At 40.7% G+C, this 27370-nt stretch overlaps 1 protein-coding gene across 2 annotated transcripts in view; it reads right to left on the bottom strand.

Moving 5' to 3' along the window:
- The window catches only part of LOC108600317 (protein naked cuticle), a 34032-nt gene extending 12886 nt beyond the window's left edge, over positions 1-21146 (bottom strand). For both annotated transcript variants that reach the window (XM_017987815.1, XM_017987816.1), the window contains exon 1: positions 19936-21146. In XM_017987815.1, coding sequence (XP_017843304.1) covers positions 19936-19999 — 64 coding nt within the window. In that variant the 5' untranslated portion in view covers positions 20000-21146. The remainder of the gene's footprint in view (positions 1-19935) is intronic.
- Between the last annotated feature and the right edge of the window lie 6224 nt (positions 21147-27370).

Genomic DNA, 27370 nt, shown 5'->3' with positions numbered 1-27370 from the left:
GCAGCAGCAGCGCTGCTTTGGAATTGTAAGCCAAAAAGTTTTGGCCATAAAATAGTTTTTATTGCCAGCGTCTCTCCATTGTCGCAATTTTTGCTTAAGCTACTGCTACTTGTCTGTAATTAACTGTTTTTCGACTCGTAGCCTGGTTGGTCTCTTGGCCGAAAAGTTACGTGTGTGCGCTGCTTAAGCAGTTCGTAACTTTTAGCAGAGGCGTAGTCTAGTGGGGGCGGGGACTAATAATTGACTACGGCACTGCTTGCAAGCTCTTGAGGCTGTCGTTTGTTTACTTTTCATATGACAAAGTCAAGCGACGTTCGTTGTTGTCGGCAAACTTCTTGGCAAAAACAAAAATATTTTTTGTTTATACATTTTTTGCTTTTTTTTTCAGCAAATACTCAACACGCAGCACGTCGCTGCTGCTGCTGCTGCACGTAGCATATTTAAAAAGCCCCCAGATTTACGTACAAAAGTTTGCACATGGAGCTGGAGCTGGAGCTGCTGCCACACATGTGGGCACTGGCTCAAGCGACGACTGCGAATCTTTGGGTAGAGCTTTGACAACTGCTGCCTGCTACTGTTTGCTTTGGCTTGTGTGTTCTTTTTTTTTTTTTGTTTGTGGCTTGTGTGTGTCGACAGCACAAAAAACCAGTAGCCAAGTCAGGCTGCATGCCACGTTGCACTCGAGTGGCAACAACGTTGTTGTGATTGTTGCTATACCCTGTAAATTGGATGGCTCAGCCGTCTGCTGTTTTTTAATTTTGGAGCTGTACTCAAAATGAAATTCTCTTTGGCCTGTTGTGTTTGCTGCTGTGGCTGCCCGCAAAATTATTTTACCAAAACTACAGCTTCCAATTTGATTGCATTTTAACAACAGAGAGAGAGAGAGCGAGCTTGGGTTGCGGGTCAGGCCAATTTCTTGATGCCCGGAAAAACAATAAGCAGCATTTGAAAATTCAATTGTTATTGCGCCCGTTGCTGTTGCCTTTGCTTCTACGCTCTGCCAATTGTTGTTGTCCAAGTCCAAATTGTTTTCCATTATTTTCTGACTCAGCAGAGGGAATGAGTTTCCATCGACGTCGCCGTCTTCGTGGCCACTTCATCAGCTTTTGCTGATTGCTGTCCAGCTGCCTCTTGTGCTGCTTTTTCTGATTTGTCATTATACTTTTTGCCCCACCAAGCTCAGCCCAGCCCCAGCCCCAGCCCCACTCTATGCTCTAGCGCTGCAAATTTATGAGTTATGGCTGCTGCTGCTTTGTTGTTGTTGTTGGCATAACATGATTTCCGTTTTAGGCAAAGGGTCGTCGTCGTCGTCGCTCAGCCTTCGCTCAGCGTGCTGGCAATTAAGGCGCGCAGTGCCTCTTTGGGCGGAAGTCGTTCGAGAGCAGCCGCCGCAGCGTCTTGTAATTGATTTTCTTTCTACAGTTAATTGCCTGCCGCAGACCGCAGAACACGTTCGGGCCCAACCAAAGTGCTATGCAAATAATGCTCAGCGCTCAGTCGCTCAGCTGCACATTGGCTAGAGATCTAGCATATTGGCACTACACTTGACCCAATTTTACACAGTCGCTCATTATGGGAAAAGTTGCCAGCACTCGATTGTTGTTGTTAAAGCTGTGGCCAAATTAAATTTTGTTTTAATATGCAAACAAATCTAAGCGAAGCACACACTTTGCTCATTTTCTTTGCATTTTCATAGATAGTTTGCTCATAGTTTCGTCTATGAAATGAGCTATTTACTTTGTCACAGCACAAAACGTGACAAACCTAACAAATTGACACCCACTAAAGCGTCAACGAGAGAGAGAGAGAGAGAGAGCGAGAGCAACCACCAAAGTTAAAGTTTCTACCCCACTGGCCTGGCAGTGGCTTTAAATTTGATTGAACTAAACGCCAGGCCAGGCAGAGAGCGAAAGGCAAAGAGATGAGTGATAAGACCCTAGAGACTAGCTCCGAGGCACGCTTTTAAGTAAGTGCGAGTGGAGTTGGAGTCGCAGTTCGGTCAAAACGGCCACGACTTTTAGCTAAAAAGTACGACATGCCGGCTTCGGCTTTTGGGAACTTTTGGCGCAACACAAAAGTTAACTTGATTGAACTTTGTTTGGCTTTGCCTTTAGCTGCTTTGCTTTTTTATTTATGGTTTGCCTGCTTTCTTTCTCTCGTCTTGTGTTGTGTTGCTTGCGCTTTATATAAAAATAAACTAAATGGAAAATAAATTTTGTTTGCGAAAGGAAGTCGCAACTTGAGAAGTGTGAAAGCAAAAAGTTGGAGCGGATTATCGCTTGCTGCAGCGTTAAATTTCCAAACGTCGTAATTGTGGCGCATTTCCTTAACCCTTTGTTGCCTTTTGATACCTAGAGACGACGCATTGCGTCATCGCCAGCCGCAAGCCAAGCCCCGAAACTCCCACCAGCAACCCCCAAAAGGAAAAACTGCAAGGCCTGCAAGGTAGCTAACCAACCCCACTTGCTTGGATTTGGGTGGTTGCTGTCGCCGCCGCCGTTTCCGCTGCAGCAAACCTAAGCGCCTGCAATTCCAGCGATAACAATCCTCGACTCTTGTCATATTTCCTGACAATCTCTCTCTCAACTCGACTGGCAACTGGCGGCTTTACTAATTTAGGGACGTTAAAGTCCGCATGCTTTTCATTTTCTTTAAGCATTTCGTGGTCTAAGGGTTGCTTTAAAACTCAACACACTCACACACACACTTACACACACGTGTACGTGACTATTTTTTCGTTGGGCTAGCAAAAGTCACCCTCACTGATTTCTGCAGAGCTCCCCAAAAAAATTTTTTGGAATAAATTTATATATTTATGTTGAACTAAATAGAAATGGTCTCAAAACGTTGACTTGCCATCGATTTCCAAGCATTTATCGCTTTAATGCGATTATAATGCCAAGAATATTCCCAAAAACTGAGATTGCTGTCGTTGTCGTGCAGTTTGTTAAAGCGTGAAATACGCAAACCCCCGAAGCGAAGCCACACACACACACTTGCTTAAGGGTTGCCAAATAGGCAGGGATAAACCTTAAGTCAGTCAAGAGTACATACCTGCAAGAAAGAAAGAGAAAAAGAAAGGGTTCGAGTTAGTAATGCATATGTGAGAGATATAAACAAATCTTAGAGGCTGACAACTGACTGAAAAGTTCAATCAGGCAAGCTATCAATCAGTTGAGAAGCATATAAAGGGTAGTTGCCATTTAGATGGAAGATAAATAATTATATATGAGAATATGGAATACTATTGGACGTCCATTCCAGATTGTGTCCTAAAAATATTTCTATAATCTATTGGCTGTTGAGTACTTCTTCCAGTTAGATAGAAGATAAAAAGTATTACTATAAGCGAAGAAACAATATTCTCTTTAGATAACTATATGAGAATATGGAATATTCCAGAATATAGAAGATTTCTTTTATTGAGATGAAGATTAATAATATGGAATACTATATGAAGGTTTATTTCATATCCATTCCAGATTGTGTCTTTTCGGAAGAATATAGAACATTTCTTTTATTGAAATAGAAGATGAATAATATTTCTATAAGAGAAAAAGCATAAATTTTCCTTAACGTCCATTCCTAATAATATTTCTCTAATCTATACATTCGCGCCTGATTTTCTTAGCCACTTTCTAGTTCCTTTAGCTCTAATTGCACATACGTCAGTTTATCACAATTTTTTTGGCACTTTTATCTTCTCTTCTGTTGTACTTTACGCTTTGCATGGCACACACTCTTTCGCTTTCGGCTGCGCCGTCTGTTGGGCCCATTAGGCCTAATATGCGCTAATGCTATAAATAAAGCGTCCCCCATACGATTATGGCATACTAACAAAGTTCGTTTAAGACAAACACACAAGACACTCTCTCCCTCTCTTCGTTTCTATCTCTTTTGCTGTTTGGCATTCTGTGCTAAGTATGCAATGTAATTTACAGTTGCTGCGAAAAGGCAACAGACACACATGAGCATGAAAGAAATAGCGACGCTTTAATGTCTTTAATCCAATTTCCAGCGACATGAGACCAAGGAATGAATACAAATGTGGCGTACGTGTTAAACTTTACCAATTAAATGGGTTGCCAGCCAGCCAGAGTCGCTGGCTGTGACATCAAGTTGACCATAAGCGCAGCACTTTTGTTGTTAGCCCATGTCTGGCTAAGTGGGCTCAGTCAATTGCATTTACTCCCACACACACACACACACGCACACGCACACTAATCGATATTTATGCTTTGTTTTTGTTCGGCCATTGACTTAATTTCTTTTTTGCTTTTCCAAAGCTGAAATTATGCAATTCAAATTAATGACAACATTACAACGACGCTCAGGGCCAAGATTGAGGCCTGCAAGCAAAACAAACAGTTAGAGCTTGAGAGCGTAAGAGATACACGAAATGAAATTAATCCAAGCTGCCAAATGCCGAGCACGTATCGATGTGGCTTCACTTTTCCATGTTGTGTGTGTGCTTTGTGCCTTCTGCTCTTTAGCCATATGAGTTTTCAATAGGCCAGCATGCTATCTGGCTCGAATGGAAAACAAAAGCTTTGGATGCTGGCTTAATTTTGTGTGCCTTGAAATCGAATTAGACTGCTCGCTCGCTCGCTCTCTCTTCGCTACGTGAGCTTGTTGTCTTGCAGTTGTCATTGTCCTTTCTCAGAGCTTAAATTTATGCGAAGCTGGCAGCCCCTGCTCCAAGCTCCAAGCTGTTTCACACACGTAACCTGGCTGACAGCTGTTGCCTGGAGCGACCTTTTCCACATGCAGCATAGATAACGAACAAAGCGCAAAATAAGCAAAAATACAAACCAAATAGAATAAACCGAAAAGTAAAAATAAATGGAGGCTTTGCATTGTTAGCAGTTGGCAGCAGTTACCTGCAGCTCCAGCCCATGCCCATGGCCATACCCAAGCTGTCAGTCAGGGGGTTAAGGCTGTAGGAGGCTTTGCAGCATAATTGGTTACATTGGCATTTGCCACACAGCAGCTGTGGCAGCTTCAAATTGTAGCATCTCAGCAATATTTAGCTGCTGCCACAGAAATGGCATTAAATTGACCCAGTTTTGTGGCTAAGCGACAGGCGACAAAAGTGGCAGCAGCAAGAGCGTTACAAAAATTAATCAAATCAGTTACGAACTGCAATCAGATTCTCTGCTTGAGACATTTTCGAATTTGTGTCACCCCAGCATATAATTTAGATTTTGTCGCCTGCCGCTCAAGCTTGCCTCAAATTGCTGCACACGCCCACAAGTGCGCCACCTTAATGGGAAATCTTCACGCGACTGGCAGTCAGCAAACCTTGATGATAGGCAAGTGTAGTCTAGAAATCGAAACGTGTGTAGGGACGGAAAAATCTCCAGAGCATAAGCGTCTTTTATTTTATTGTTTTGTCAACGCTTAAGAGAAATGCTTTTCCATTTAGTTGAACACTTATGAGCATTGCCATGGATATGCGTTCAAAACGAACCAAAAAAAAAAGGCAAAAGAAAATGTCTCAAAGTCGGGGTCGGGGTCGGTGTTGGGGTTGGGGTTGGGGTTGGGGTCTGGGTGTGGCGTGTTGTTTGCTCGACGACTTTTCACACCACATCAAAAGCGAAAAAAGGCTGTGAGGCGAGTGCACTCAAGTGTATAAACAATGGCGCTAAGTGTTTAAGTGCACGGAAATATCAGAGCCATGGATTGGTACCCTCGAAGACCCCGAGACGCTCGGCAGCTTTAATATCATTTTATATGGCATTGGCAATTTAGCAAAATGCAGACACAAAGTTTAATTGCCGGGCAACAGCTTGCAAATAGAGCTACAGATACAGATACAAAAAAAAAACAGTTGCAGCTACAAATAGAGCAAGAGGCAAGAGCGAGCCTAACAGCTTTTCATTTTGTGGCCCACTCGTGTGTCTCTCTCTCTGTCGCTTTGAAATGGAGACATTGACTGTATGTATAATTTTATGGTCGGACAGACAGACGGATGAACGAACAGTTGGCGCCAGGATGAAGCCAAAGCCAATGCTGCCAGCTGCCTCTGGCGTACCGTTAGGTCGCTCTTGTTCCCACTGAGAGTCGAGTCAAGAGGAGGCGCTTAGGTTACAAACAGGCAGGCAGGCCGGCATAAAAAATGGTGCAAGGCAACATTGAAAAAGCAATAGTATTTATTTACAGGTGAAGCGAACAGACCACAGAGGGAATTGCTTTTAAAGCCAGCGACAGCGACAGCGACTAAACTTGACTTGGTAGAGTTGGGTTATTAGCCAATGTGCATGTCCGTTAGCTTAATTCAATAAACCAGGTCGGCTTAATCAAAGAACAGACGAGCGAGAGAGCGACTCTGATATCAATGCCAACGCATTGCCTGCGCTCAATTAACTAAAGTTAAGTCATTGATGTATGACAGCCAATTGCCTTGATTAGCAATTAGAGTTAGTTCAAATGCTTTATTTTTTATAATTAAGTGCAAACACTAAATGCGCTTTTTACTATTTTTTATTTGCCTTGCACCTCAATTAATGTCTGGCCTGCGCGTTCGCTCAAGTAACAGTTAATTGCAGCGAGTGGACCCTGAACCAGACACAGATATGGCCAGGCCCATGCCCAGGCCCAACACTTGGGGTTGCCTGCATAGTTGGAAGTTTAAGTTTATTTTTGTAATTAGATGCATGACTTGGCAGCCCTTGGTCTGTGTGCCTTGGCTACTCAATTAGCCAGAAAAGACATAAAACTTTCGCTCAGCTCCCCATGGCTAATGAAGTTACTGCAGGAAAAAAAATTTGAGCGCCACTTTTTAAAGCAGCTGCTAAATTGAAAATCAACTTCAGCTCTCTCCCACTTTACCACACGCTAAACGTCAGCCATAAATAAAATGCAAATTTTGCCAGCAAACAAAATTGCAAGGATGCTGCTCGCTTAGGGTGTGAGCGACTGAGCGGCAAGCGCTTGCGGTCGCCTGTTCGTGTTTTGTTATCGGTAGCTGCAACATATTTTGTGTATTAAATTTTCTGCGCAATATTCACAGCTCGATGAAAATTCTATGGGGAAATATAGCATACAGTTTTTTTTTTTTTTTTCGGTGGCAACAAATTTACAGGCTATACTCTTTCTATATAAAAGTTCAAGCGCTCTATGCTAAATTTATCGCTAAGCTGAGCATGTAAACTAAAAATTCAACTGAAATTGTTAAATGTTGTAAGTTGTACTTTAAATTCAGTAAAAATTATATTTGCCTGTATTAAGGGTTATGAAAAATATTTAAAATATATTTGACCCTATTTTAACATTTTCTACATCAACATTTCATTCAAAAGAAACTTCAAGTTTACAATTTAATATATCTCAAACTTTTCTTTGACTATTTGGGCCTAAGCTACAAACTACTCTAGTATTTCTAGTTCTTACCCTTGGCATTTGACACCTAAAAATATTCCATGTGTAGCATATTTTTTGCATTTTTTAAACTAATTTTATCTCTTCGCTTACTAGGCCTACAACTTAAGCGATTTGAACTTTTAGTGCCTGCTGTTATTTGATTTACGACTTGAATAATATTTACAGCTTAGCGTTATAGTGTGTATATAGTTTGTCGTAAATAATTTTTCACTTTAGCACAACTGTAGTGGATTAACGCTGACTCGGTTGGGGGGGTGGGGGAGAGGTCTCTATGGAGACCATTAAAACTGAAATGCCAGCGCACATATTATGGCAAAAGAAAATAATTTTCAACGAAATTTGTTGTTGAAATAAATGAAACAAAAGCGGGGCAGGCAACTACTATTAATAATCTCGGGGATTGTAATAGGCTCACTCATGCGCTCTCCCTCTCTCTCTCTCTCTCTCTCTCTTTCACTGTTTCTCTAATACAATCAGATAAATTACGCCAGAGCAAACAATCAATCAATGTCAAAGTCAGCCTAGGCGCTCACTCGTTCGTTCGTTCATTCGCTTGACTTGGGCTCGGGCATTTAAGCTAAGCTGGCCCCACGTACTTGGCCGCTCATCAATTTCAATGAGCGGCGAGCGTACGGACCACCAACGCCCTATTAGCACCTAGCTAAAGCTAAACGCAGCGGCATTTGTCAAAGTCCAAGAGAGACAATGACAATGTCGGATGTGACCAAAAAGACATAGACAAAGACGCCTTTGTTTTCCATGTGTTTTGCATATTAAATTGTGCCACAAATGAAATTGAAAATGGCTGCAAAAAGCAAAAGATGTGCAACTATGCGACAAACTGCATGTGTGTGTGTGTGTGTGCTTGTGTGTGTGTAAACGCTCTGGGTGGCATTGCATTGACAGCAAGTCATAAATTCTACAAATGTCAGTCGACAAGTGCTAAACGAGCAGCAGCAACAGCCACAGCCAACTTGACAGTCAGTTTGTCTGCACAATTTAATTTAACAAGACTACACTCCATGCTAAATAGTTTAAATCAGTTGCAGGAAGCGCACAATGGCAAAAGCAAACTCAAAGCAGCTTAGGCTACGGCTACGGCTACGAAGTTAACAAGCAGTTTGCAAAGCTGCTGCAGAGCAGAAAAGAATTAAACAAACAGCGCTAACAATAGAAATTAAAGTCAACGTTTTGATACGCTTTTTTTTCGTGCGCTGAACGGAATAAAATTGTTTAAAAATAAAAAGCAGCTGCAGCGCAGTCTAAAGTGTATGCATAGCAAGTTTAGTTGCACTAGCGCTTTTAGTTGCTGAGTTATTGCAGCTCATACAGACAGAAAGACGTAGGGACTGAGCTATAATGACTCATATTGTGTTGCTGATATGAAATTATGATAACTGTAGCGCTTTTGCTTGCAGTGTAGACCACACAACCAGATGCTTGGACATAAAACCACAAACTGCCAGCAGAACGGACGTGCACACACCTGCCTAAGCGTTGATGGACAGTCAAAGGGAGAGCGAAGGAGAGTGAGGTAGGCAGCATGAGATTTGCTAGAGCGGAAGTGCAGCCGCAGCAGCCAGGGCGAGCTTGCTACCCAGCGCTAATGGCCAAGCATTAGCAAAGAGAGGAAGAGCGAGTAGCTGGGGAAGTATTTTGGAGCAGCTGTGCATGCGGTTTATGAACTATGCAGGCGGAAGTTTTAACTGCGACACACACACACGACACACACAAACAATTAAAATCAATTGCAGTTGTAGTAGTAAACTGAAGTGCAGTTGGAGCAGGGGTAAGCCATAACCCCCTGCCAGTTACGCTCAAGACACACACGACGTTTCTCTCATTAGCTGCATGTCTGTGTCTCTCTCTCTCTCTCTCTCTCTCTCTGTGTGTGTGTGTCGCATAGTTTGCTGCATGTGTCACGCTGTTTGTTGTCCCGAAAATCTCAAAATCCCAAAAACTCGCCATGTGTCCTGGCCTAACCGCTGCTAAGACAACGACGACGACGACGACGACTCCTGCTATCTGCGTCTGCTCGTCTGTCTGCCTGTTTTGCTTGCTGACGTTTTTATAGCTGCCTAACAATGTGTCAGGTTTTCCTGGAACTCACTACGTCTCCAGCCGCAGCTATCGCAGTCGCTTCCTGCCGTGCGCTCTCGCTCTCGCTTCAACCCTGACTGGGTTTGATAATTAGGCGCATTTGCCTTGAATTCTGATAAAAACTAAACTCGGCTATATATATTTGCCCCAAGACATATTACATTGCTCCCTAAGCATATTTTTAGCCTCAACCCAAAGTCTATTTTTGCCAGAAATGAGCGCTACACAAATTATGCGTAAATATCTATACCCCTCTCGCTCTCTCTCTCTCTCACTCTCTTGCTCCCCACGCAATAATTCTCGTTTAACGTTTTGCGAAAAAGTCAATTTTATAACTTCTACGTACCAAAATATGATTTGTGGTTGCCTGAAATTGACTCAAGCGTGTGGGGGGCAAGGGGGTTTGACTGCCGCCCATGCGTGCGAGTCGCGTTCGCGAATTTCTGCTTGCTTGTAACAAATTTGTAATTTGAACGCCACAAATCATAATTTTACATAATGATCAATTCATATACGTCAAAATGTTGTTGTTGTTTTTCAGTTTGCTGCTCGTGAAGTGAATTATGTGGCCTCGGGTCGCCAATTTCGTGGAATTTTGCCTCATTTACTGACAGCTTATGATGCCATTCGAGACGATTGGCCGTGTCCAAACAGCGCGAAGAGTGTCAGAGAGGAAGAGAGAGAGAGCGAGAGCGAGAGAGTGTGCATTGCAAATGCATTACGGAAATATTACAGACCGGATACGCCGAGGACACACAAACTCAAAATGTTGTTGGGCTAAGCTGCTGGCTGCTGGGCTCGTTTGGTCTGTAAAACTTTCTACGAAAACTAATTAAACAAATTGCATTAACTGTGACTGTATTTGTGTGCTGGGCTCTAAAGTAGTAAGTGCAATGCACTTAGGCTAGCTGATTACGTGGGTGGTCAGAGCAGTTACGGCGTAAGAAGAAACAATTGGTGAGTTTGTTGGTGAATGCAGCAATGTTAGTTATAATAGAGTGAAATATTTGAACTGCACTCAAATGTTTTAAAATAAGCAACAAAGGGGTCATCTGTCTGTTGGTGAGTTTATTGGTGATGTTGTTGAACTTATTAGTGCTGACGATGAATTTAATTGTGCTTAGCTTAGTTTAATTTCATTTCTTAAATTCAACAATGTTTCAGCAAAGCAGGCGTCTGCCTGTTGGTGATTTTTCTTGTTGTGTTGGTGAGTTTATTGGTGATGTTTTTGTACTTATTAGTGCTGACGATGACTTTTAATTGTGTTTAGCTCAGATGAATTTCATTTGTTAAGTTCAACAAAGCAGGCGTCTGCATGTTGGTGAGTTTTCTTGTAGTGTTGGTGAGTTTCTTGGTGGTTGTTGTACTTATTAGTGCTGACGATGAATTTAATTGTGTTTAGCTTAGTTTAATTTCATTTGTTAAGCTCAACAATGTTTCAACAAAGCAGGCGTCTGCATGTTGGTGAATTTTCTTGGTGATGTTGTTGTACTTATTAATGCTGACGATGAATTTAATTGTGTTTAGCTTAGTTTAATTTCATTTGTTAAGCTTCAACAATGCTTTCAACAAAGCAGGCGTCTGCATGTTGGTGAATTTTCTTGTAGTGTTGGTGAGTTTCTTGGTGGTTTGTTGTACTTATTAGTGCTGACGATGAATTTGATTGTGCTTAGCTTAGCTTAGTTTAATTTCATTTGTTAAATTCAACAATGTTTCAAAAAAGCAGGTGACTGTCTGTTGGTGAACTTTCTTGTAGTGTTGTTGAGTTTATTGGTGATGTTGTTGTACTTATTAATGCTGACGATGAATTTAATTGTGTTTAGTTTAGTTTAATTTCATTTGTTAAGCTCAACAATGTTTCACCAATGGCAAAAGTAAACGTTGGTGATTGTTAAGCTGTTCACCAATGAGTCATACTGCAGCGAAACTACAAACTAAATGCAAGTTCACTTATTTATTTCTTATCTAAAACTTTTACTCACTTAAAGTTATGACTAACTAACTGCAATGCATCAAGCGACCCACTAACAGTGACAAACGCCATCTAGCGTCTGCTGCTGCTGCTGGCGCAACAACAATGAGTGCCACAAGCTGACAGCTGGCGATGGGTTCCTTCAGGCCTGCAGCATATCAAATTAACACAGACACACAGACTCACACAAGCGGCAAAGGCAAAGGCAAAGGGTATGGGCTGGCAATTGAGTGAGGGAGGGAGGGAGGGAGGGAGAGCTGGAGAATGGGATGCTGTTGCCCATTAACTGTGGCACTTTTGGGGGCAGCGCGCCGCAATTTGTTGGTCAGGTTTGTGCAACACACACACGCACTAACACATAGATACAAAGGGTATATGTAGAATGTATGTTATTTTTGTTTTCTTTGCTTTTTAATGAGCAGCCGCCACAGCAGGCAGCAGCAACGTCAGCCTGCTTTACAGTTCGGACTGCAGTCGCAGTCGCAGCACAAATTGCAGGTTCTGCGTGTTGCGGGCTCAAAAGTGTTGCACTCATATTTTTGTTGCCGCTGTGCGCCTTAATTATATGGCCGCCGACAGAAATTCAAGTGAAAACCATTCGGTTACAGCTCAACGCTAAATATATATGTAGGGCCTAAACACATGTGTGTGTATTGGTGTGTGTGTGTAGCCTAAGCCTATTTCGAGTCGCTGTTTAAAGCATGAAAATTTAATGCCAGCTTAGCGCACAGCACACAATGAAGCAAAGCAATGTCCAAGCTACAAGCGAAGTTGTCGATTCAAAGCATTTCCGCTCTCTCTCTCTCTCGCTCTCACTCTCTCGCTCTACACAGCTTAAGTATTAATTATGCACGCATAAAATATCTTTTGAACCTTTTTCTACTTTTAACAAACTCTCTAGAGCGGGCGACTGTTGAATGGCCAACATCAATGGTATGCAAATTAACTGTAGAGAAAACATAAATAACACTCAAAGAATTCCTGGAAAATATTAGACGCTAGGCATTTGTCAAAGCAATAAACTAACTTGGGCTACTGTTGTAACCTTTTTTTCTCAGTTCTCTTTCGCTGCTCTTTGTGATAAGCATGCTTATCAGGCTCAAAGGGCAGCGCCTTTTGACCCTCAAGTGCTGCTGCTGCTGCTTTTTTTAAATGAATGCCCAGGCACGTTGTAACCTTTTTAGCTACACTTGTTGCTAAGCTATACTATATATATATAGTGTTAATTATAGCGCAGCTTTCAAAAAATTCTTGTATGTATTGCCATCAATTATTCAATCTACTGCAGCACCAACCAACAACCCACCCACCCAGCCCAGCCAACGAAAAAGTAAAATGATTAATTGGCGCTACAAATTTATGACGTTGTTGGGATTTTTGTTTTCTTTTCTGACGCCGATAGCGAGTTGAATGTATGATAAAGGCAGCCAGCGCATTTTCTCTCACTCATTGCGTTTAAAACTTTTCGTCAGACGCGACTCGTTTATGCCATGCGCGTCATTATGTTTGCTGTTATTGTTTTTACATTGTGGCTATAAATTATATAAAACAGTCAATTTAAATTAAAGTTGCAGCAAAGCGACTGCAATTGTACTGAAAAAGTAATTTGGCCATATTGATTATTAATTTCCGAGTCCTGTGATTGCTTTTGCCTGCTGCGTCTTGAGCTTCAATGGAGTCGTCAGCGTTATTATTGAAATGCCAAAATTGGACTGCAAGGCGAGTTTGCCTGTCATTTTGCGCTTGCTATTGTTGTGGGGCTCAAGTCTATGCGTGTGCGTGTGTGTGTGTGTGTGTTTGCTTGTGTGTGTAATCATAACGGCTCGCTTGTTAACATGCTACATTAAATTTTTATCAAGAGCCATGGCAACAGCCAGCGCCAGCGCCAGCGACTGAGCCTGAGCCTGAGAGTTGGGTAGAGACCCAGGCCAGGCCATACATAAATACATAAATATCTAAAATAATGATGCTTTTGTTCTTATTGCTCTTGTTGTTGTTGTTGTTGATTATTATGATTATTGTGGCATGCTTGCAATGTAGCATGATTAACACGGCAAAGAGCGAGAGGGAGAGCGAGAGCAAAATACAAACAGCAAATGCTAAAAGCATTGAACAATGCCTTGGCCACAAATATAATACGCACACACACACACGCACGCATATATAACAAATAAACATAATAACAAAGCAGCATTGAGCATTGCTTGTTACGCATACGACGCGTACGCTGGGGGCAAGCATAAATTCGAGTGCTTTAACTTCTATTAAAGCTTTTCTATCAATTTTTCAATATTTTTTTTCATTGCTGTGACTGTGGCTATGGCAATTGCATATCCATCAACATCATCAAGCTGCCATCCATTAGCTCTTGTCGTGCGCTTTTCCAAAAAGCACTCAGCACTTGCCCAGTTTTGCATTAAAACGCATCAACTGCATCACTCGCCAGCGCCCAACTCACCACCACATCCACTACCCACTAGACATGCCGCAACGTTTTACAGCGTGGGAATTAATATCAATGTCGTTGTCGTTGTCGCTTGTCGCTGTTGTCGCTGTGTTTGCTATCAGTGCTCAGCAGTTTGGCTGCACAGCCACCATGGCGTATGTGTAATGCCGTTTACATTTTACTTTTTTTTTCTATGGCTTTATTTTACGCTGCTGTTGTTGTTGTTGCTTTTTGTGCTTTTTATCAATTAAAAGCCACTTCAAAAGCGGAAAGTGTCTGTGTGCCGTTGACACGCACACAAAAAAGCAAAAGAAGCGAACTCAAACCCAAACAGACAGACGCCCAAATAGCACACACACACACACACACAAGCACACACACACATACAAATGCATTGCTTGCTTTTTTTGTTGTCGCGCTGTACGCTTTTAGTTTTATCTCTCTGTGGCAAATACTTTTGCTGCCACATTTTGTTGAATTGAAAGCGTAAACTAAAAAAAAAAATGATTATTATAATAATGCCGCCAGTTTATGCGACAAAAGCTAAAGCAGCACAAGGGTTTGTATTTATTGGTAGCAGATTTCAAGAACTTTAAATGGGATATATCACATAAGCAGTGAATATCAAAAATGTTTGAAGTGCTGTACAATAAAATGTGTTAAAATGATGTATAAATTGAGTAACAATAAAAATAAAATTATCAAAATGGTTGTAATGAAAAATATGTTTAAAATGATAAGAGCAGTTTCCTGTTTATACAAGTAAACTCTGCTAACTTTTTTATACTTAAATTAACTATACAAGCAACTCTATAATTATTCGCTTTAATTTTTATGCAGGCAGAGCAACAGTTCCATAAAAAACTAAAACAAATTCTACAAGCAATGAGCAAATTCTTGCTTTGATTAATCAATGAACAATTTAAGCTTTAACAATGCGATTCTAATATTTTAAATAATAGTATCTATAATTTATATTTATAGTCTGTTTAACACTCCCAAACTATAAGTTTATCAATTCTAAAAACAAATACATAATTTTAAATAATTTTTAAATTTAAATTTAAATATTTTTTGTAATCCTTTTGACATTAAATAAATAAATAAATAATAAATAGCTTAAAACTCACTTTCTATGCAATTTAGATTATTTTTTGCTATATGGGCAACGCTTTCTGCATTAGGTATGTACCAGAAATTTCTAGAGATAAAGCAGCTAGCTTGATATTATAGCTTAGAATATTAAATACGACAACGAAGATTAATTTTGGGCTTTTTTTTGAAGTTTATTTCAAATGTAAGTAAAGATAATATGAATATTTTGCTCTAAATTTGCAAATTTATAGTTTATAGCGCATTTAACAATTTCGCTAAATCTGCAGCAACAAATTTCTGCATTAGTCTGTGGCGCTTTTGTTGCATGCAATGTCCCCAATGCAATTATTTGTGCAACTGTCGGTCGCACTGTGGGTCGCTGTCTCTGTCTGTCTGTCTGTCGCGCTGTTATTTGAAAATGCGGTTCGGTTTGGTTTTTGGCGGCTTTTCGCTTTGACACAATCAACGTAACCCCAGCGACTGGCAAAGAGCAGCAGAAGCAGCAGCAGACGATCCACCGAAATGCTCGAAATGTCGGCGTCCACTCAAAGAGCTAATGACCGACAAAGCGGTTTTTGTGCTGCTTCTTTTGCTGTTATTTCTTGTGCTTTTCATTTTCACACACACACACACAAATTGTTGGCGGCCTCCAAAGCAAGCGCCTGGCCTGGGCCCTGCATTAAATATTATTAAGATAAGGCATAGTGCGCGCTTATCAATCAGACGTCAGACATAGCGACAAGAGCGAGATAGCAAGCGTTAGAGCGAGAGAGCGCGAAATGACAGCGACATGATATTTCCATCATATTTATTGAAAGTAACTAGCATAAGTGAATGTAACGAGCGTTTCAAACGAAAATTTCTTATTGTTGTCTTTTGTAATTTACATATACATAAGTAGGCTAACAAATACACATGCAAGTGTGGGTGTGCGCGTGTGTGTGTGTGTGTACTTTATAGTTAAGTTATGTGCTTTTGGCTCTGTTTGCACATTGAACTCGCTTGGCGGCACATTTCCAAGAAGCCAATTGCTAAATCAACAAAAACAACAAACAAACTCTGACGAGCAAAACAAAAACCTCAAAAGTCATTACATATATCTTTTGATTCTACGCTCAGTAGTGTGTGTGTGTGTGTCTCTCTCTCTCTCTCTCTCTCTCTGTGGCTGCCGCAAAATGCAGAAGCTACAAGCTAACAGCTTTTTATCTTTGGCAACAGGCGGCTTTGTTTTTGGCGGCCCAGGCCAAAAGCCTGCCCCAGCCTCTCGTTTTGCCACAAGTTGAAACCAGTTGAAACTGCTGGCCGCGCTCTTGGGGCCGCGCAGCTCAGGCCTTATAAGGTCGCTGGCATGTCAGAGCAACAACAACAACAGCAACCATAACAACGGCAACCGCCAACTTCCTGGCTAATATTACGAAAATTGCTTAAAGAGTTCGCTGCTGCTGCAGCCGTCGCTGCAGCCGTCGCTGCTGACCGCACGCGTCTCGTCTCTGACTCCGCGCCTCGCCCAGGATCAGCCAAAAGTGCAGCTTGAGCCTGTCATGAATGCCAGCAACGCGGCTGGCCTGTCTCTGAGTCTCCAAGTTGCCATTGGCGTCGCCTGTTGCCTTCTACCGTAATTCACAGAGCGAGCTGAGCTGAGCTCTGAGCCCAGGCGAATGTTGCGAAACTCGCCAGTGGCACAGTGGGCAGCAAGCTATAGAAAATTGCCAGCAGCTAATTTTAAATATAGTGCTATATATATTTATATTTGATTGGCCACTTGCAGTCTAATTAGATTCCGCAGCGCATTTAGTTTTGTTTTAAAGCTTAATGAAATTAAACGAATTTTAGCAAATAGCTATAGCTATATTTATTATTAAATCTATACAAAAACTCTATGCAGCTTACTTTTAGCTCTGCATATATTCCATCCCGACTCCCCAGAAAGTAATGTAAGTAGAGCTGCTTGCCTAGTAAGCAGTCTTAGTTCTAGTCTTAGTTATACAGAGCTAAAAATTATTTTTATATGCATTTTTATTATTTTTAACATTTATTAAGCCTCAAAGTATTGCATTTTAATTAATATTAAATGCCAATAAATATTAAAAGTATATAAAATTAAATTTCTTAACATTTTACTAAGCTACTAACTCTTTAATTTTAATTTTACTAATTCTTTAATAAAATTGCTTTTTAGCTTTGTCAAAGTTACTAATTATTCAATTTTTAGTAAAATTTGTTGTACTAGCATTTAACATATTGATATGTTATTTATTTATTATAAATATTTTTCAATATTTATATTTTCAAATTCTTTAATTTTAATTCATAAGACAGCTAATTATTATTTTTTTAGAAATTGCTTTTTAGCTTTTGCTAAGTTACTTATTATTAAATTTTAAGTTAACTTTTTTTTGTAAATATATATAAAAATACTTTATTAAAGCTAAAATTTTTCAATATTTATATTTTCTATAGTTTCATTGCTCTTGCTCCACTGTGCGCATACGAACTCAAAGCAAAAAGCGCATCTTTTGAACAGTGCGCAAAGCGCAGCTTGTAACGCGGGCCACTCTGAGGCTACGGCTTAGGCCCAAGCCCAAGCAGCAGCAGCAGCAACAACAACAACAACCGATGAGGCACTCAACGAGCGGTGTGTGTATCTCAAAGATACAAAACAACGTACGCTCGTTTGTCTTTCTTGCCGTCTGTCTGTCGCTTTATGTGTATGTCGGCCTCTCTGTCGAACTGTCTGTCTGTCTGTCCGTCTGTCCGTCGATCGTCGGCTTTAAACCGCTTTTGTGTATGGCCGACGAGATGTTTGGCATAGTTGAAAGCGCGGAACTGGTTGGAACCGCCGCCGCTCCAAACTGAAGTTGAGGCTGCGCGAACAGCGACGTCGACTGCACAAATGGAGGAGTTGCAGCCACTGCCGCCGCCGCCGTAGCTCAGTTATTATTATTTTTGCTTGCGGCAACTGCGCGTTGCTCGTTGTGAGGGTTTTAAAAGGTTTTTGTGGCATGAAGCGCAGCAGCAGCTGCCTCTTCTACCTGCAACAGGTAAGAAATATTTCGCTTGCTCGTTCGCTTCGTTCGGCATTTCAATGTGTTTTTCTACTCGCTTTTCGGATTTTGTGTTTTTCTTTTATTTTTTTTATTTTTTTTGTTTTTTTGGTGTTGCCTCTGCTGCTTTCTTTGAAGTTGCATGCAGCATAGTTCGGCGTGCCTTTGGGTTTCCTTTGAATTCGAATTCTCTTGCCCAGCTATTGCGCTCTCTTTCGCACACTCAAGTTGGTTCTAGCTCTTTCCGAGGAGCAGCAGCAGCAGCAATTAGTGTATGGGGGCTTGTGGTATGCCAGGGTTACCAGCAGACCAGTCCATCCTGCAGTCCAGGGATTCAAAGTGTTGCCCTGGCATTTAATTGGCGCAGCAATTGAAACACCAGCTGCTGCCACATGCCCCAGCCCCAGCCCAAGACGTTTCCACTGAAAGCAACAACAACAAGAAAAAAGCAAAAAAAAAAAAAAATGCGCACATTGATTGATTGATGTTCGGTCTGGACGCGACGGTTTTCGTTTTGTTTGTGCAGAAAGGTCGTCCGCAGTGTTTTTGGAAACCCTTTGCGTACTCTGCTTCTTCTTCTTCTGCTTCGTTTGCCCCCACCCCCCTTCCCCTCCACCACTGCGTGTTGATCACGACTGCTGCATTGATCTCTGCGCACACTTAGTTCACCCTCCAGTTGCGCTCTCCCTCTCCCTCGCTCTCTCTCTCTCTCCCTAAGCACTTTGCTTGCTGCTCTTTGGGTTTTCTATTTTCTATTTATTTTTTTCGTGCGTCGTTTTCTTTTGATGTTTTTCTTTTTATTTGTAAGTTGCTGCCGCTGCCGCTGCCGCCGCCGCCGCTGATGTTGCTCTTATTCTTAGTCTCGTTGTTATGGATTTTCTAGGTTCTATTTTTATGTGTCTTTTTTTTTTCTGCTTCTTCGACCACAAGCGAACGACGACGACGACGCCAGCGCCGCTGCCTCTGCCTCTGCCTCATTCTGTGTATCTTAGAGATAAAGCGCACAGCTCGCTGTCGATTGCCTACATTTCTATTTTTTAGTTTATATCTCAGTTGTTGTTGCTTTTGTTGTTGTTGTTGCTTGTTATTGTACTAGAAGGATGTGGAAGAAGCCCTTGACTGAATGAATCTTGAAAATTTAGCTGCGCCGCATTTTCTATACAATTAATAATAATAAATGCTCTTTGAACTTTTCAAATATTGAATTGGAAATGCAAAATTCTCATGTATGCGCCATTAATAATAAATATATACTGTAAGTATATTGTTTTACTCAAAACAAATATTTTTAGCATTTCACACATTATAGAATTGCAAATAAATATTCAATTATTTTCTACGAATTTTAAATAAATATCAAAAACAAATTTGTGTAACTTTTGCATTATAAATCAAATGTAAATAAATATTTTGAAATATTTTAAATTATTGTGTGCAGCTAAAACGAATTTCATTACAATTAAAACAATAATAAATGCTCTTTGAACTTTCAGTGGAAATATATCATATAGAAATATATATATTTGAACCAATGAAATTGCAAATAAATATTTTATTAAATTTCAAAATATTCAAATAAATTTGCAGCAACATAATAATAAATGCTCTTTAAACTTTCAGTTTAAATATATTACATAAAAATATATGCTAACAATATTTTTTACCACTCTCAGTTGCATATAAATATTTTATTAAATTTCAAGAATATTAAAATTAATTTACAGCAACATTAAATGCTCTTTGAACTTTCAGTTAAAATATATCACATAAATATATATCCTAGCAATATTTTTAGCTTACACTCAGTTGCAAATAAATATTTAATTAAATGCCTAAATATTTAAATTAATTTGCAGCCACATTATTTATGCATTTGAGTGTTAAGAGACTCTTACCTGAGAATTGTTTGTAGCCGCCGAGAATTTTGTGTTTCCACCATTTGACAATGTTGCCAGCCATCTCGAAAGTTTTGTTGTTTGTGCTTTTTGTTGTCTCTCTCTCGCTCTCGCTCTTTCTCCACTGTTGTTGTTTATTTTGTTGACAATTTACGAGCCTGTAGCGGCGACTTTGCTTTGCACAAAAACACAAAATGTTTTACGACTTTTGTGCGCTGTATATGTTTGTTATCCTTTTGTTGTTGTTGTTGCTGCAGCTGCTGAGACTGCGACGCTCTCTCAGGTGCCACACAGAGCAATGTAGCGACCTTAATTTGTATCTGGCATTATTTTTGCTTTTTGCAGTGGGTGGTTGGGTTGAGTGGGTGGGTGTCTGGGGCGTAGTATTAAGCTTGAATCGTAAAACTTTTTACAGCTGTAATATGCTGCATTTTAGTTGAATTTTGCGCATATTGTATGAGCTGTACGCACGTTTTAGCAATGCCCCATTCCACGCTCTTGCTATCTCACTCACACACACTCACGCTGTGTGCCTCTTTGTGTGTGTGTGTTTTTGCAGTTACTTTTTGTATGACGTAGAACGCGTGTAATTTTAATTGTAAATTTCGTTGTAGTCGCTTTGACTTTTGTTGTTGTTGTTGTTTTTGTTATTATTATTGTTTGCGCGACGCGACGTAAATAACTTGGCGAAACGAACAACAACAATGGGCGCTAACAACAAATAACAAACTGCAAAATGCTAAAGCGCAAAACACGATTTGTATTTCCAAATGCGGGCGACTGACGCCAGCAGCGACGGCAGCAGCGACTTCGACAGCAAAAATTTTTGGGGTGTAATTATTTTTGTTGTTGTTGTTGTTGCCTGCAATTGTTGTTTGCTTATTTATGCGGGGGAGGTTTTTACCGTCAGTGCTCACTGCGGGCACTTTCTACGCTGCGCTGCACCCAAAAAATTTCACTTGTTATTCACGTTATTCACTTTATGCACTTCAAAAGCGATAACAACAAAAAATTGTCTCGTCTTGTTGTTGTTGCTTGTTTCTCGAAGTTTCCACGCGCGGCCCGCTCAATTTACCGATTAAAACAAAACGTTTATTATGTTATTACAACTCTTGTGTTTTAAACTATTGTTTACGTTTTAACTGTTGCGATTTTTTACGTCTTGTGTGATCATTCAGCACATTTTTAATTAACGCGCAGCGCACGTCTGCTTAAGGTGGTGGTTAGTTAAAGACTAAATTTGAGCACAAACACAGCTGAGCGCAAGCCAGTCAAAGCGAAACTCAACACAGCACAAATTCACCACAGGCGCGACTCAATTGTATGAGTTGCAAGCAAAGAGCGCGCGCGATAGACTGAAATATGGAACACAGCAGCCACTTGCCGAACGTTCCGGGGCATGACATAGAAACGTGTGGGAGAGCGCAGAGAGTGGGCGGCAAGCTGGGTATTTGGTGTGGGAGCGTATGTTTTGTTTATTTAAGAGCGTGCCAAGTGCGATTGCGACTCTTTGGGGCTGTGTCAAGTCTGTTTATTGTAAAATTTGCTATTAAATAATTATGCGCTGCGGTAAAATTATTGATGCTTAAATTGTCGTATGCAAATTTCATATTTTTAGCTGCTTTTAAGTGCAGCAATAATAACGCATTCGCTCGAAAAAATTTCGAGGGCTCTGACCACCTTTGTTCTTGCTGTTGCCGCCTGCTGAGCCACAGCAGCACTCAGAGCTAAGATAATAACAGAGTAAGCAGAATCCTGAATTACGCTGCAAATTTCACAGAAAAAAAACAAAAACCAAAGAGTTCGATCAGAGAGAGGGAGCAACAAGTGGTGGCAACGGCAGTTGGATACCCGTAAACGTTCCGCGCTGGTAATTGAAGAAGAACACGCGATCGCAGCGGGCAGCAGCCAAAAAGGAGTAACCGCCGCTTCACTCTCGCTCTCTCTCTCTTTCGCTCACTAACAGCGCCAAGGGCTGGGCTCATTCTGCTTTGTTTTCAAAATTCGTTCTACCTTTGAGTTTTTTTTGGTTTTGGTATCGTTTCCTGCAGCGCCTTTGTTCTGGCTTCAGCAGCATCATCAACATCATTATGATCAATGGCAGCAGCCGCAAGAGCAGCATTGATCCATCGCTAGTCGTCTTAATTTCATGCAGTTCTTTTGTATAATTCGAAACCCCCCGCCCCGTCAGCGACACAGCCCAACCTCAGATCTTGTGCTGTATTCTCTAAAGGATGCGGGCAATTTTTGATTGTTCCAAGCACTCATTTAACCTAATACAGGCCTTTGATTGATGTCTCTGCTCTTGTTCCCCAAAGGCAGCAGCAGCAGCAGCCGCCGCCGCACACGCCCCTCACCCACACCCTCGCCCACGCCTCTTGGTCTGTCAGCCTGCCTGTTATTGATTTATGTTTTTCTCTCTCACTCTCGCTCTCTTGCTGTCTGTAAAATTTCACACAAATTTTCACCATGCGCTTGACAAAAGTTGATGAACAGTCAGTCCTGTCGTTCGCCTCAACATTTCATCAGCGTAGTCGTCCCTATCAGAGAAATGTAATTACCCAAAATGGGCGCCAAAAGTGGGCGTTTATGTCTAGCTGCAACTGCAGCTGCAAAAAGTGGGCGTGGTCGCACGCCTGCTGTGACTGACAGGCCATGGCAACTGCTCGAAATCTAATTGACATTGGGGCCATCAGTTGGACAGCCCTGGACGCGCATATGAGGATGAGCGTACATGCAATAATTGGATTTTAAAACAAACAGTTTGTTGGTAAACACAATTTGCAGGTAAAGCTGAGAAGCTTTAATGAGCTTTTGGGCTTGCAAGCTGTTGCATTTTTTGTTGTTTGGTATTTTTATAGTCAAAGTTTTCTTGAGTAGAGTCATCAAGTTAATCGTGTTTTTGGCATCGTTAATCCAACGCCATAAACTAGCCCCAAACCGCAATTTGGACACTTTCCATAGTCTAAGCGTTTGATGAATAAATCGCCTAAAAAGAAAGATACATACATAAAATTGAAATGAGTTGGGCACACAGCTCATAAAAAAACTTTCGAGGCAGCAGCGCAGCAGCTCCAATGACTTTATTTTCTGATTTTTAACGATTTCGGCCGCATAAGCAACAATTGGCCGACAACTCGCTGCGCTGCCGAAAGCCAAAGCCAAAGCCAATCAATCGAACAACTTGTAACAACAATTTCCGCTGCTTAAATATATTTCTTTTTAAAATAGAAGTTTTCCATATGTACGGGCGCGTTTATCAAACTTAATTGGAAATTTTCGTTGATTCTTTTAACGACTTCTGCGTAAAAAGTCATTTGGAAAATGAGGCGAGCTGCATGCACATGTTGCCACATTTTGTTGTAGCTACAAAATAATTTCCTGCTCGAAGAAAAGACAATTCATAATTGCTGACGAAAATAAACAAAAACAACTTCATTTGAATTTTATGACAGGCCTAGCTGTGGGCATAAATATTTATGAGCAGCACTTACAACAAACTTAATTTATTTAATAGTTGCGTACACATATAAATGCAACAATCAAGTGTTTTGTTGTTGCTTTTATTTCTATTAAAAATTATATTTTTAATGAGCACAACAGCCAAACGCTGACGCAAGGCTAAAGGCAATGAGCTGTATCTGTATCTATAGCTGTATCTGTGTATCTAATTTATGTGGCAAGGCATAATTTATTGAAAATTATTACACACACATATGCATACATATATAGATTAAATGTTGTTTCGGCTGCTACATAAAAATATTTATTTATTGTACCAACTGTTGAGCAAGCAATCAATAGCTTACATTTAAAAAAGATTTATCAAATAATATATGAAACAGTGTAGACTGACTAAATAATAAAAACATAATTATTTTAAGTGCGCGCCCAACCCAAAAAAAATATAAAGAACGTGCATGCAACTGCCCCATGGCAGCCTCCAACGGCGTCTGCTGCTGCATTATCTGTCTCTGGGTCTGTCTGTCTGTCTGGCTGGGATAATGATCAACCGTTGGCCAGCGCCTTTGCCTTTTAATTAAACGCGCAAGCCGCGTTGCAAGCTCTCGAGTCGCGTCGTGCCACATAAAGCGGCTGCCCCTTTGACGCGCTTTTCTTACGTTGTCATATACCGAAAAACGCCAACAGACGATGTTGCATGCAGCGCAGGCACAACAAACAAGCGACCGCCACACAACACAACAGTTCAGTCATTCAGTCAGTCATTCATGCCGTCATTGCTTCATTACCCATGCGCACATCACTCAACTCTCCAAGCCCAAACCCAAACCATAGGCAATTCATCCATGTCCATTCGCCAAGGCCAAAATCAATTTTCAGCTTTTCACATCTTTCGTCATTTCACAGACGCAACAAATTTTGTATGTAAAAAATTGATTTGTCTTGCACAACAATAAAAAAAATTTAAATTTAAAATTTAAAGTCACAAATTGTTGCGCAAGTTATTAATATAATAAAAAATATAAGCAGCGTCGCAGCTAAAGATTTATTCTTATTTTTTTGTTGCTGCGCGTTAATGACTTTTTTGGCTGCCAGCGCAGACAGTTTGTATTTTTATTATTTTCGTATATATATAAGGCATATATATATTTTTTAGCGCTGCCATAGCTTGACTAATTTGCAATTGTTTAATATTAATTGAGCTGCCTGTTTATGTTGCGTAGTTTTATTTCAGCGCCTGTTGCTGTCTCAAACGAAATTGTCGGCGTGCTATATATGATATATATATATCGCTTACACCCACTGGACTGCCACTTGAGCAATTTATGTGTTTGCATCCTTGTCTGCGCCTTTGTTGCTATGCGTGGGTTGCAGCTGCGCTGCCTTTGCTGCTGCTCCTTGTCTGTCTGTCTGTCCGTCTCTCTGTCTGTTGGGGGCGCCTTACTGATTTATAACATTGTTTACACGCCACGCCAAAAAATTTGATTTACTAGCCAACGCTGCTGGCCACACATATGTGGCTCATTTGATTGCCATAACTCAGCGGCTCAAACGCATGCGTTGACTTTAGCTGTTGATTAAGCAAATCGCGCAATAATAATTAAGTAATATGCACAATTGCATTACTAATTGGATTTTGGCTGAATCAAGTCATAAAGTGCCAAAACAAAATTAAATTCAATTAAAAAGTTGCAGCTTTGGTATTAGTTTGTATATAAAATATAAAATAAATTTATAGCGCTTTGCTGCTAGAATTCGTAGAATGCATTCAATTTGAATTAATTCAGAATAAGCATTCAAATTGAGTTTAAAAAACGAATTATTTTAATATCAAAATAGTTGCTTAAGCATTCTTAAATATCCACGCAATTTTAATTCAGTTGGGGGAAAAATATTTTAATTCAAGATGTATGAATCAGGCGAATCATCAAACTTTGAAAAAAGTTTTGCTTTTTAAACATTTTTAAAGCTTCAAGCTTTCATTTAAATATAAAGCTAAAAGTGCTGATCAAACTTTTCGATTTTTAAATGTAGATAACTTCTAATGCGTAGTAGAAAAGATTTTCAAGCTGCTATTTCTTTTAAAAATTATTCTGAACCTTCAACATTAATGTTAGTTAAATAATTTATTTTAATAAAGCGTTAAAGTTAAAGTTGCGTTAAATTAAGAATAAGTTGCTGCTAGATGCTTTGAAAAAAGTTTTGCTTTTTACGTTTCAAAAGCTTCAATCTTTTATTTAAATATGAAGCTAAGAGTGCTGATCAAACTTTTCGATTTTCAATTAAAGTTCGTAGTAGAAAATATATACATAGCTAAGCTATTGCTTTAAATAAAGTTTGCTGCGCCTTTTAGCACTAATTTTAGTTAAATAATTTAGTCTTTTAATAAACTATGCTGTGCCTTTTAGCACTAATTTTAGTTAAATAGCTGCATTGCTTTGTAGATTTGCCTTTTGTTTGACAACTGCTCTAATTTTGCAGCAACTGACTGCAGCTAATGCTCTAAACTGCAATTGGAGTTGGGAGCTGGTGCTGCCTATAATTAAACACAATGCTAACTGCAAGTTGCTGACATGTTGCAGTTGCATATTTTTGAGCTGCATTTTTGGTTGCTAACGAATGAACGTGCAGCTTGCTGTTTGGCCAAGTGCAAACTTGAAACTCAGGCAGGATATAGCTGTGTGTGTGTGTGTGTTGCCAGCAGCAATCGTCAAGCATTTCCTGTGGTCGCTCATCAAGCATACATATGTATCTATGTGTGTGTGTGTGTGTGTGTGTGTGCGGCTGTTAGATGCAGATAACGGGCATGCAAGTTGTCAAGACTTTTGCTTTGATGTCTTTTTCATGTACACCGACCAAGTGGAGCCGAACCGAGCCAAGCGACTGTGTGGAGTGGGCGTGGCACTCTGGGTGCGTTGCCTTTGTCCATTGCTGTGTGGGTTGACAACAATTAAAATGTGACTGCGCAGCATGATGCTAACAGGGGGGGGGGGGGTTACATTTCATTTAAGAAGGTCGTCGCAAATACAAATGAAAAAGAAAAAGAAATAAAAGCAAAACACTGATTCGCTTGCAGTTCAAGTTTTCTGCGCTGCGGCTTAAAATAAGCCTCTGCCACACCCACACACACACACACACACACAGTGGAAAGAGAGGGGCGCGCGCGCGCTGCTTTGAAGTTGTCAGTCTGTCTGTTTTATTTTCGGACCAATTTCACGTATTAGCAAAGGGTTGGTTGGTCCACAGCTCTTTGAAGTTCAAGTATAGCCGTAATATGTGCACATACATCAAACACGAAATGTCAAGCGTAACAAATTGAAATATCACATCAATTTGCCATGCGGCGCAACGCGCTTTGTAATAAAAGTAAATAATAATTTAATAAAAGCCGCAAAAAAAAAAAAAGAGAAATAAATATAAAAAGCATTTAATGCGCACGGCAAAGAACAAAGGCGCAAAGCCAAAAAAGCCGCCGACAAACAGCTGGGCGAAGCGCGAAGAGCGCGAAGCTGAAGAGCGCGGCAGAGAGCAAGAGCGCGCGCCCTCTATGTGTCGGTCATGCAAGTGGCTTTCAAACGCCGCGCAGGCGCAACTCACCTCTCTCCCTCATGCGCTCTCTCGCTCTGTGTGGTGGCGAGCGCTTCAAATTGATTTGAACGAGCGTCTAAAGCTTTGGACAACAGTTGATAAGCGAGCCGAGTCGACAGCAACATTTTCGCACGGGTGGCACAGACACAGACACTGACCAGTCAGTCAACTGTTTGGCTACATTCGCGTCGCTGCTTTGGCGGCACATCAAACGCCTGCATGCCACCAACGCCTGCGGCACAAGCAAACTGTTTACAACGCAGGTGGCGTAAAACGCGAGGGCGTCAACGTAGCGGCAGCTGCATTAGTCAAGCCCGAACATTATGATCAGCAGCAGCAACATCATTACAATCGATACTATCGATTTCATTTAAACAAAACAAAC

The sequence above is a fragment of the Drosophila busckii genome, chromosome 3L (genome assembly GCF_011750605.1).
Source record: "Drosophila busckii strain San Diego stock center, stock number 13000-0081.31 chromosome 3L, ASM1175060v1, whole genome shotgun sequence".
Lineage (NCBI taxonomy): Eukaryota > Metazoa > Arthropoda > Insecta > Diptera > Drosophilidae > Drosophila > Drosophila busckii.
This window is presented reverse-complemented; position numbering and strand designations above follow the sequence as displayed.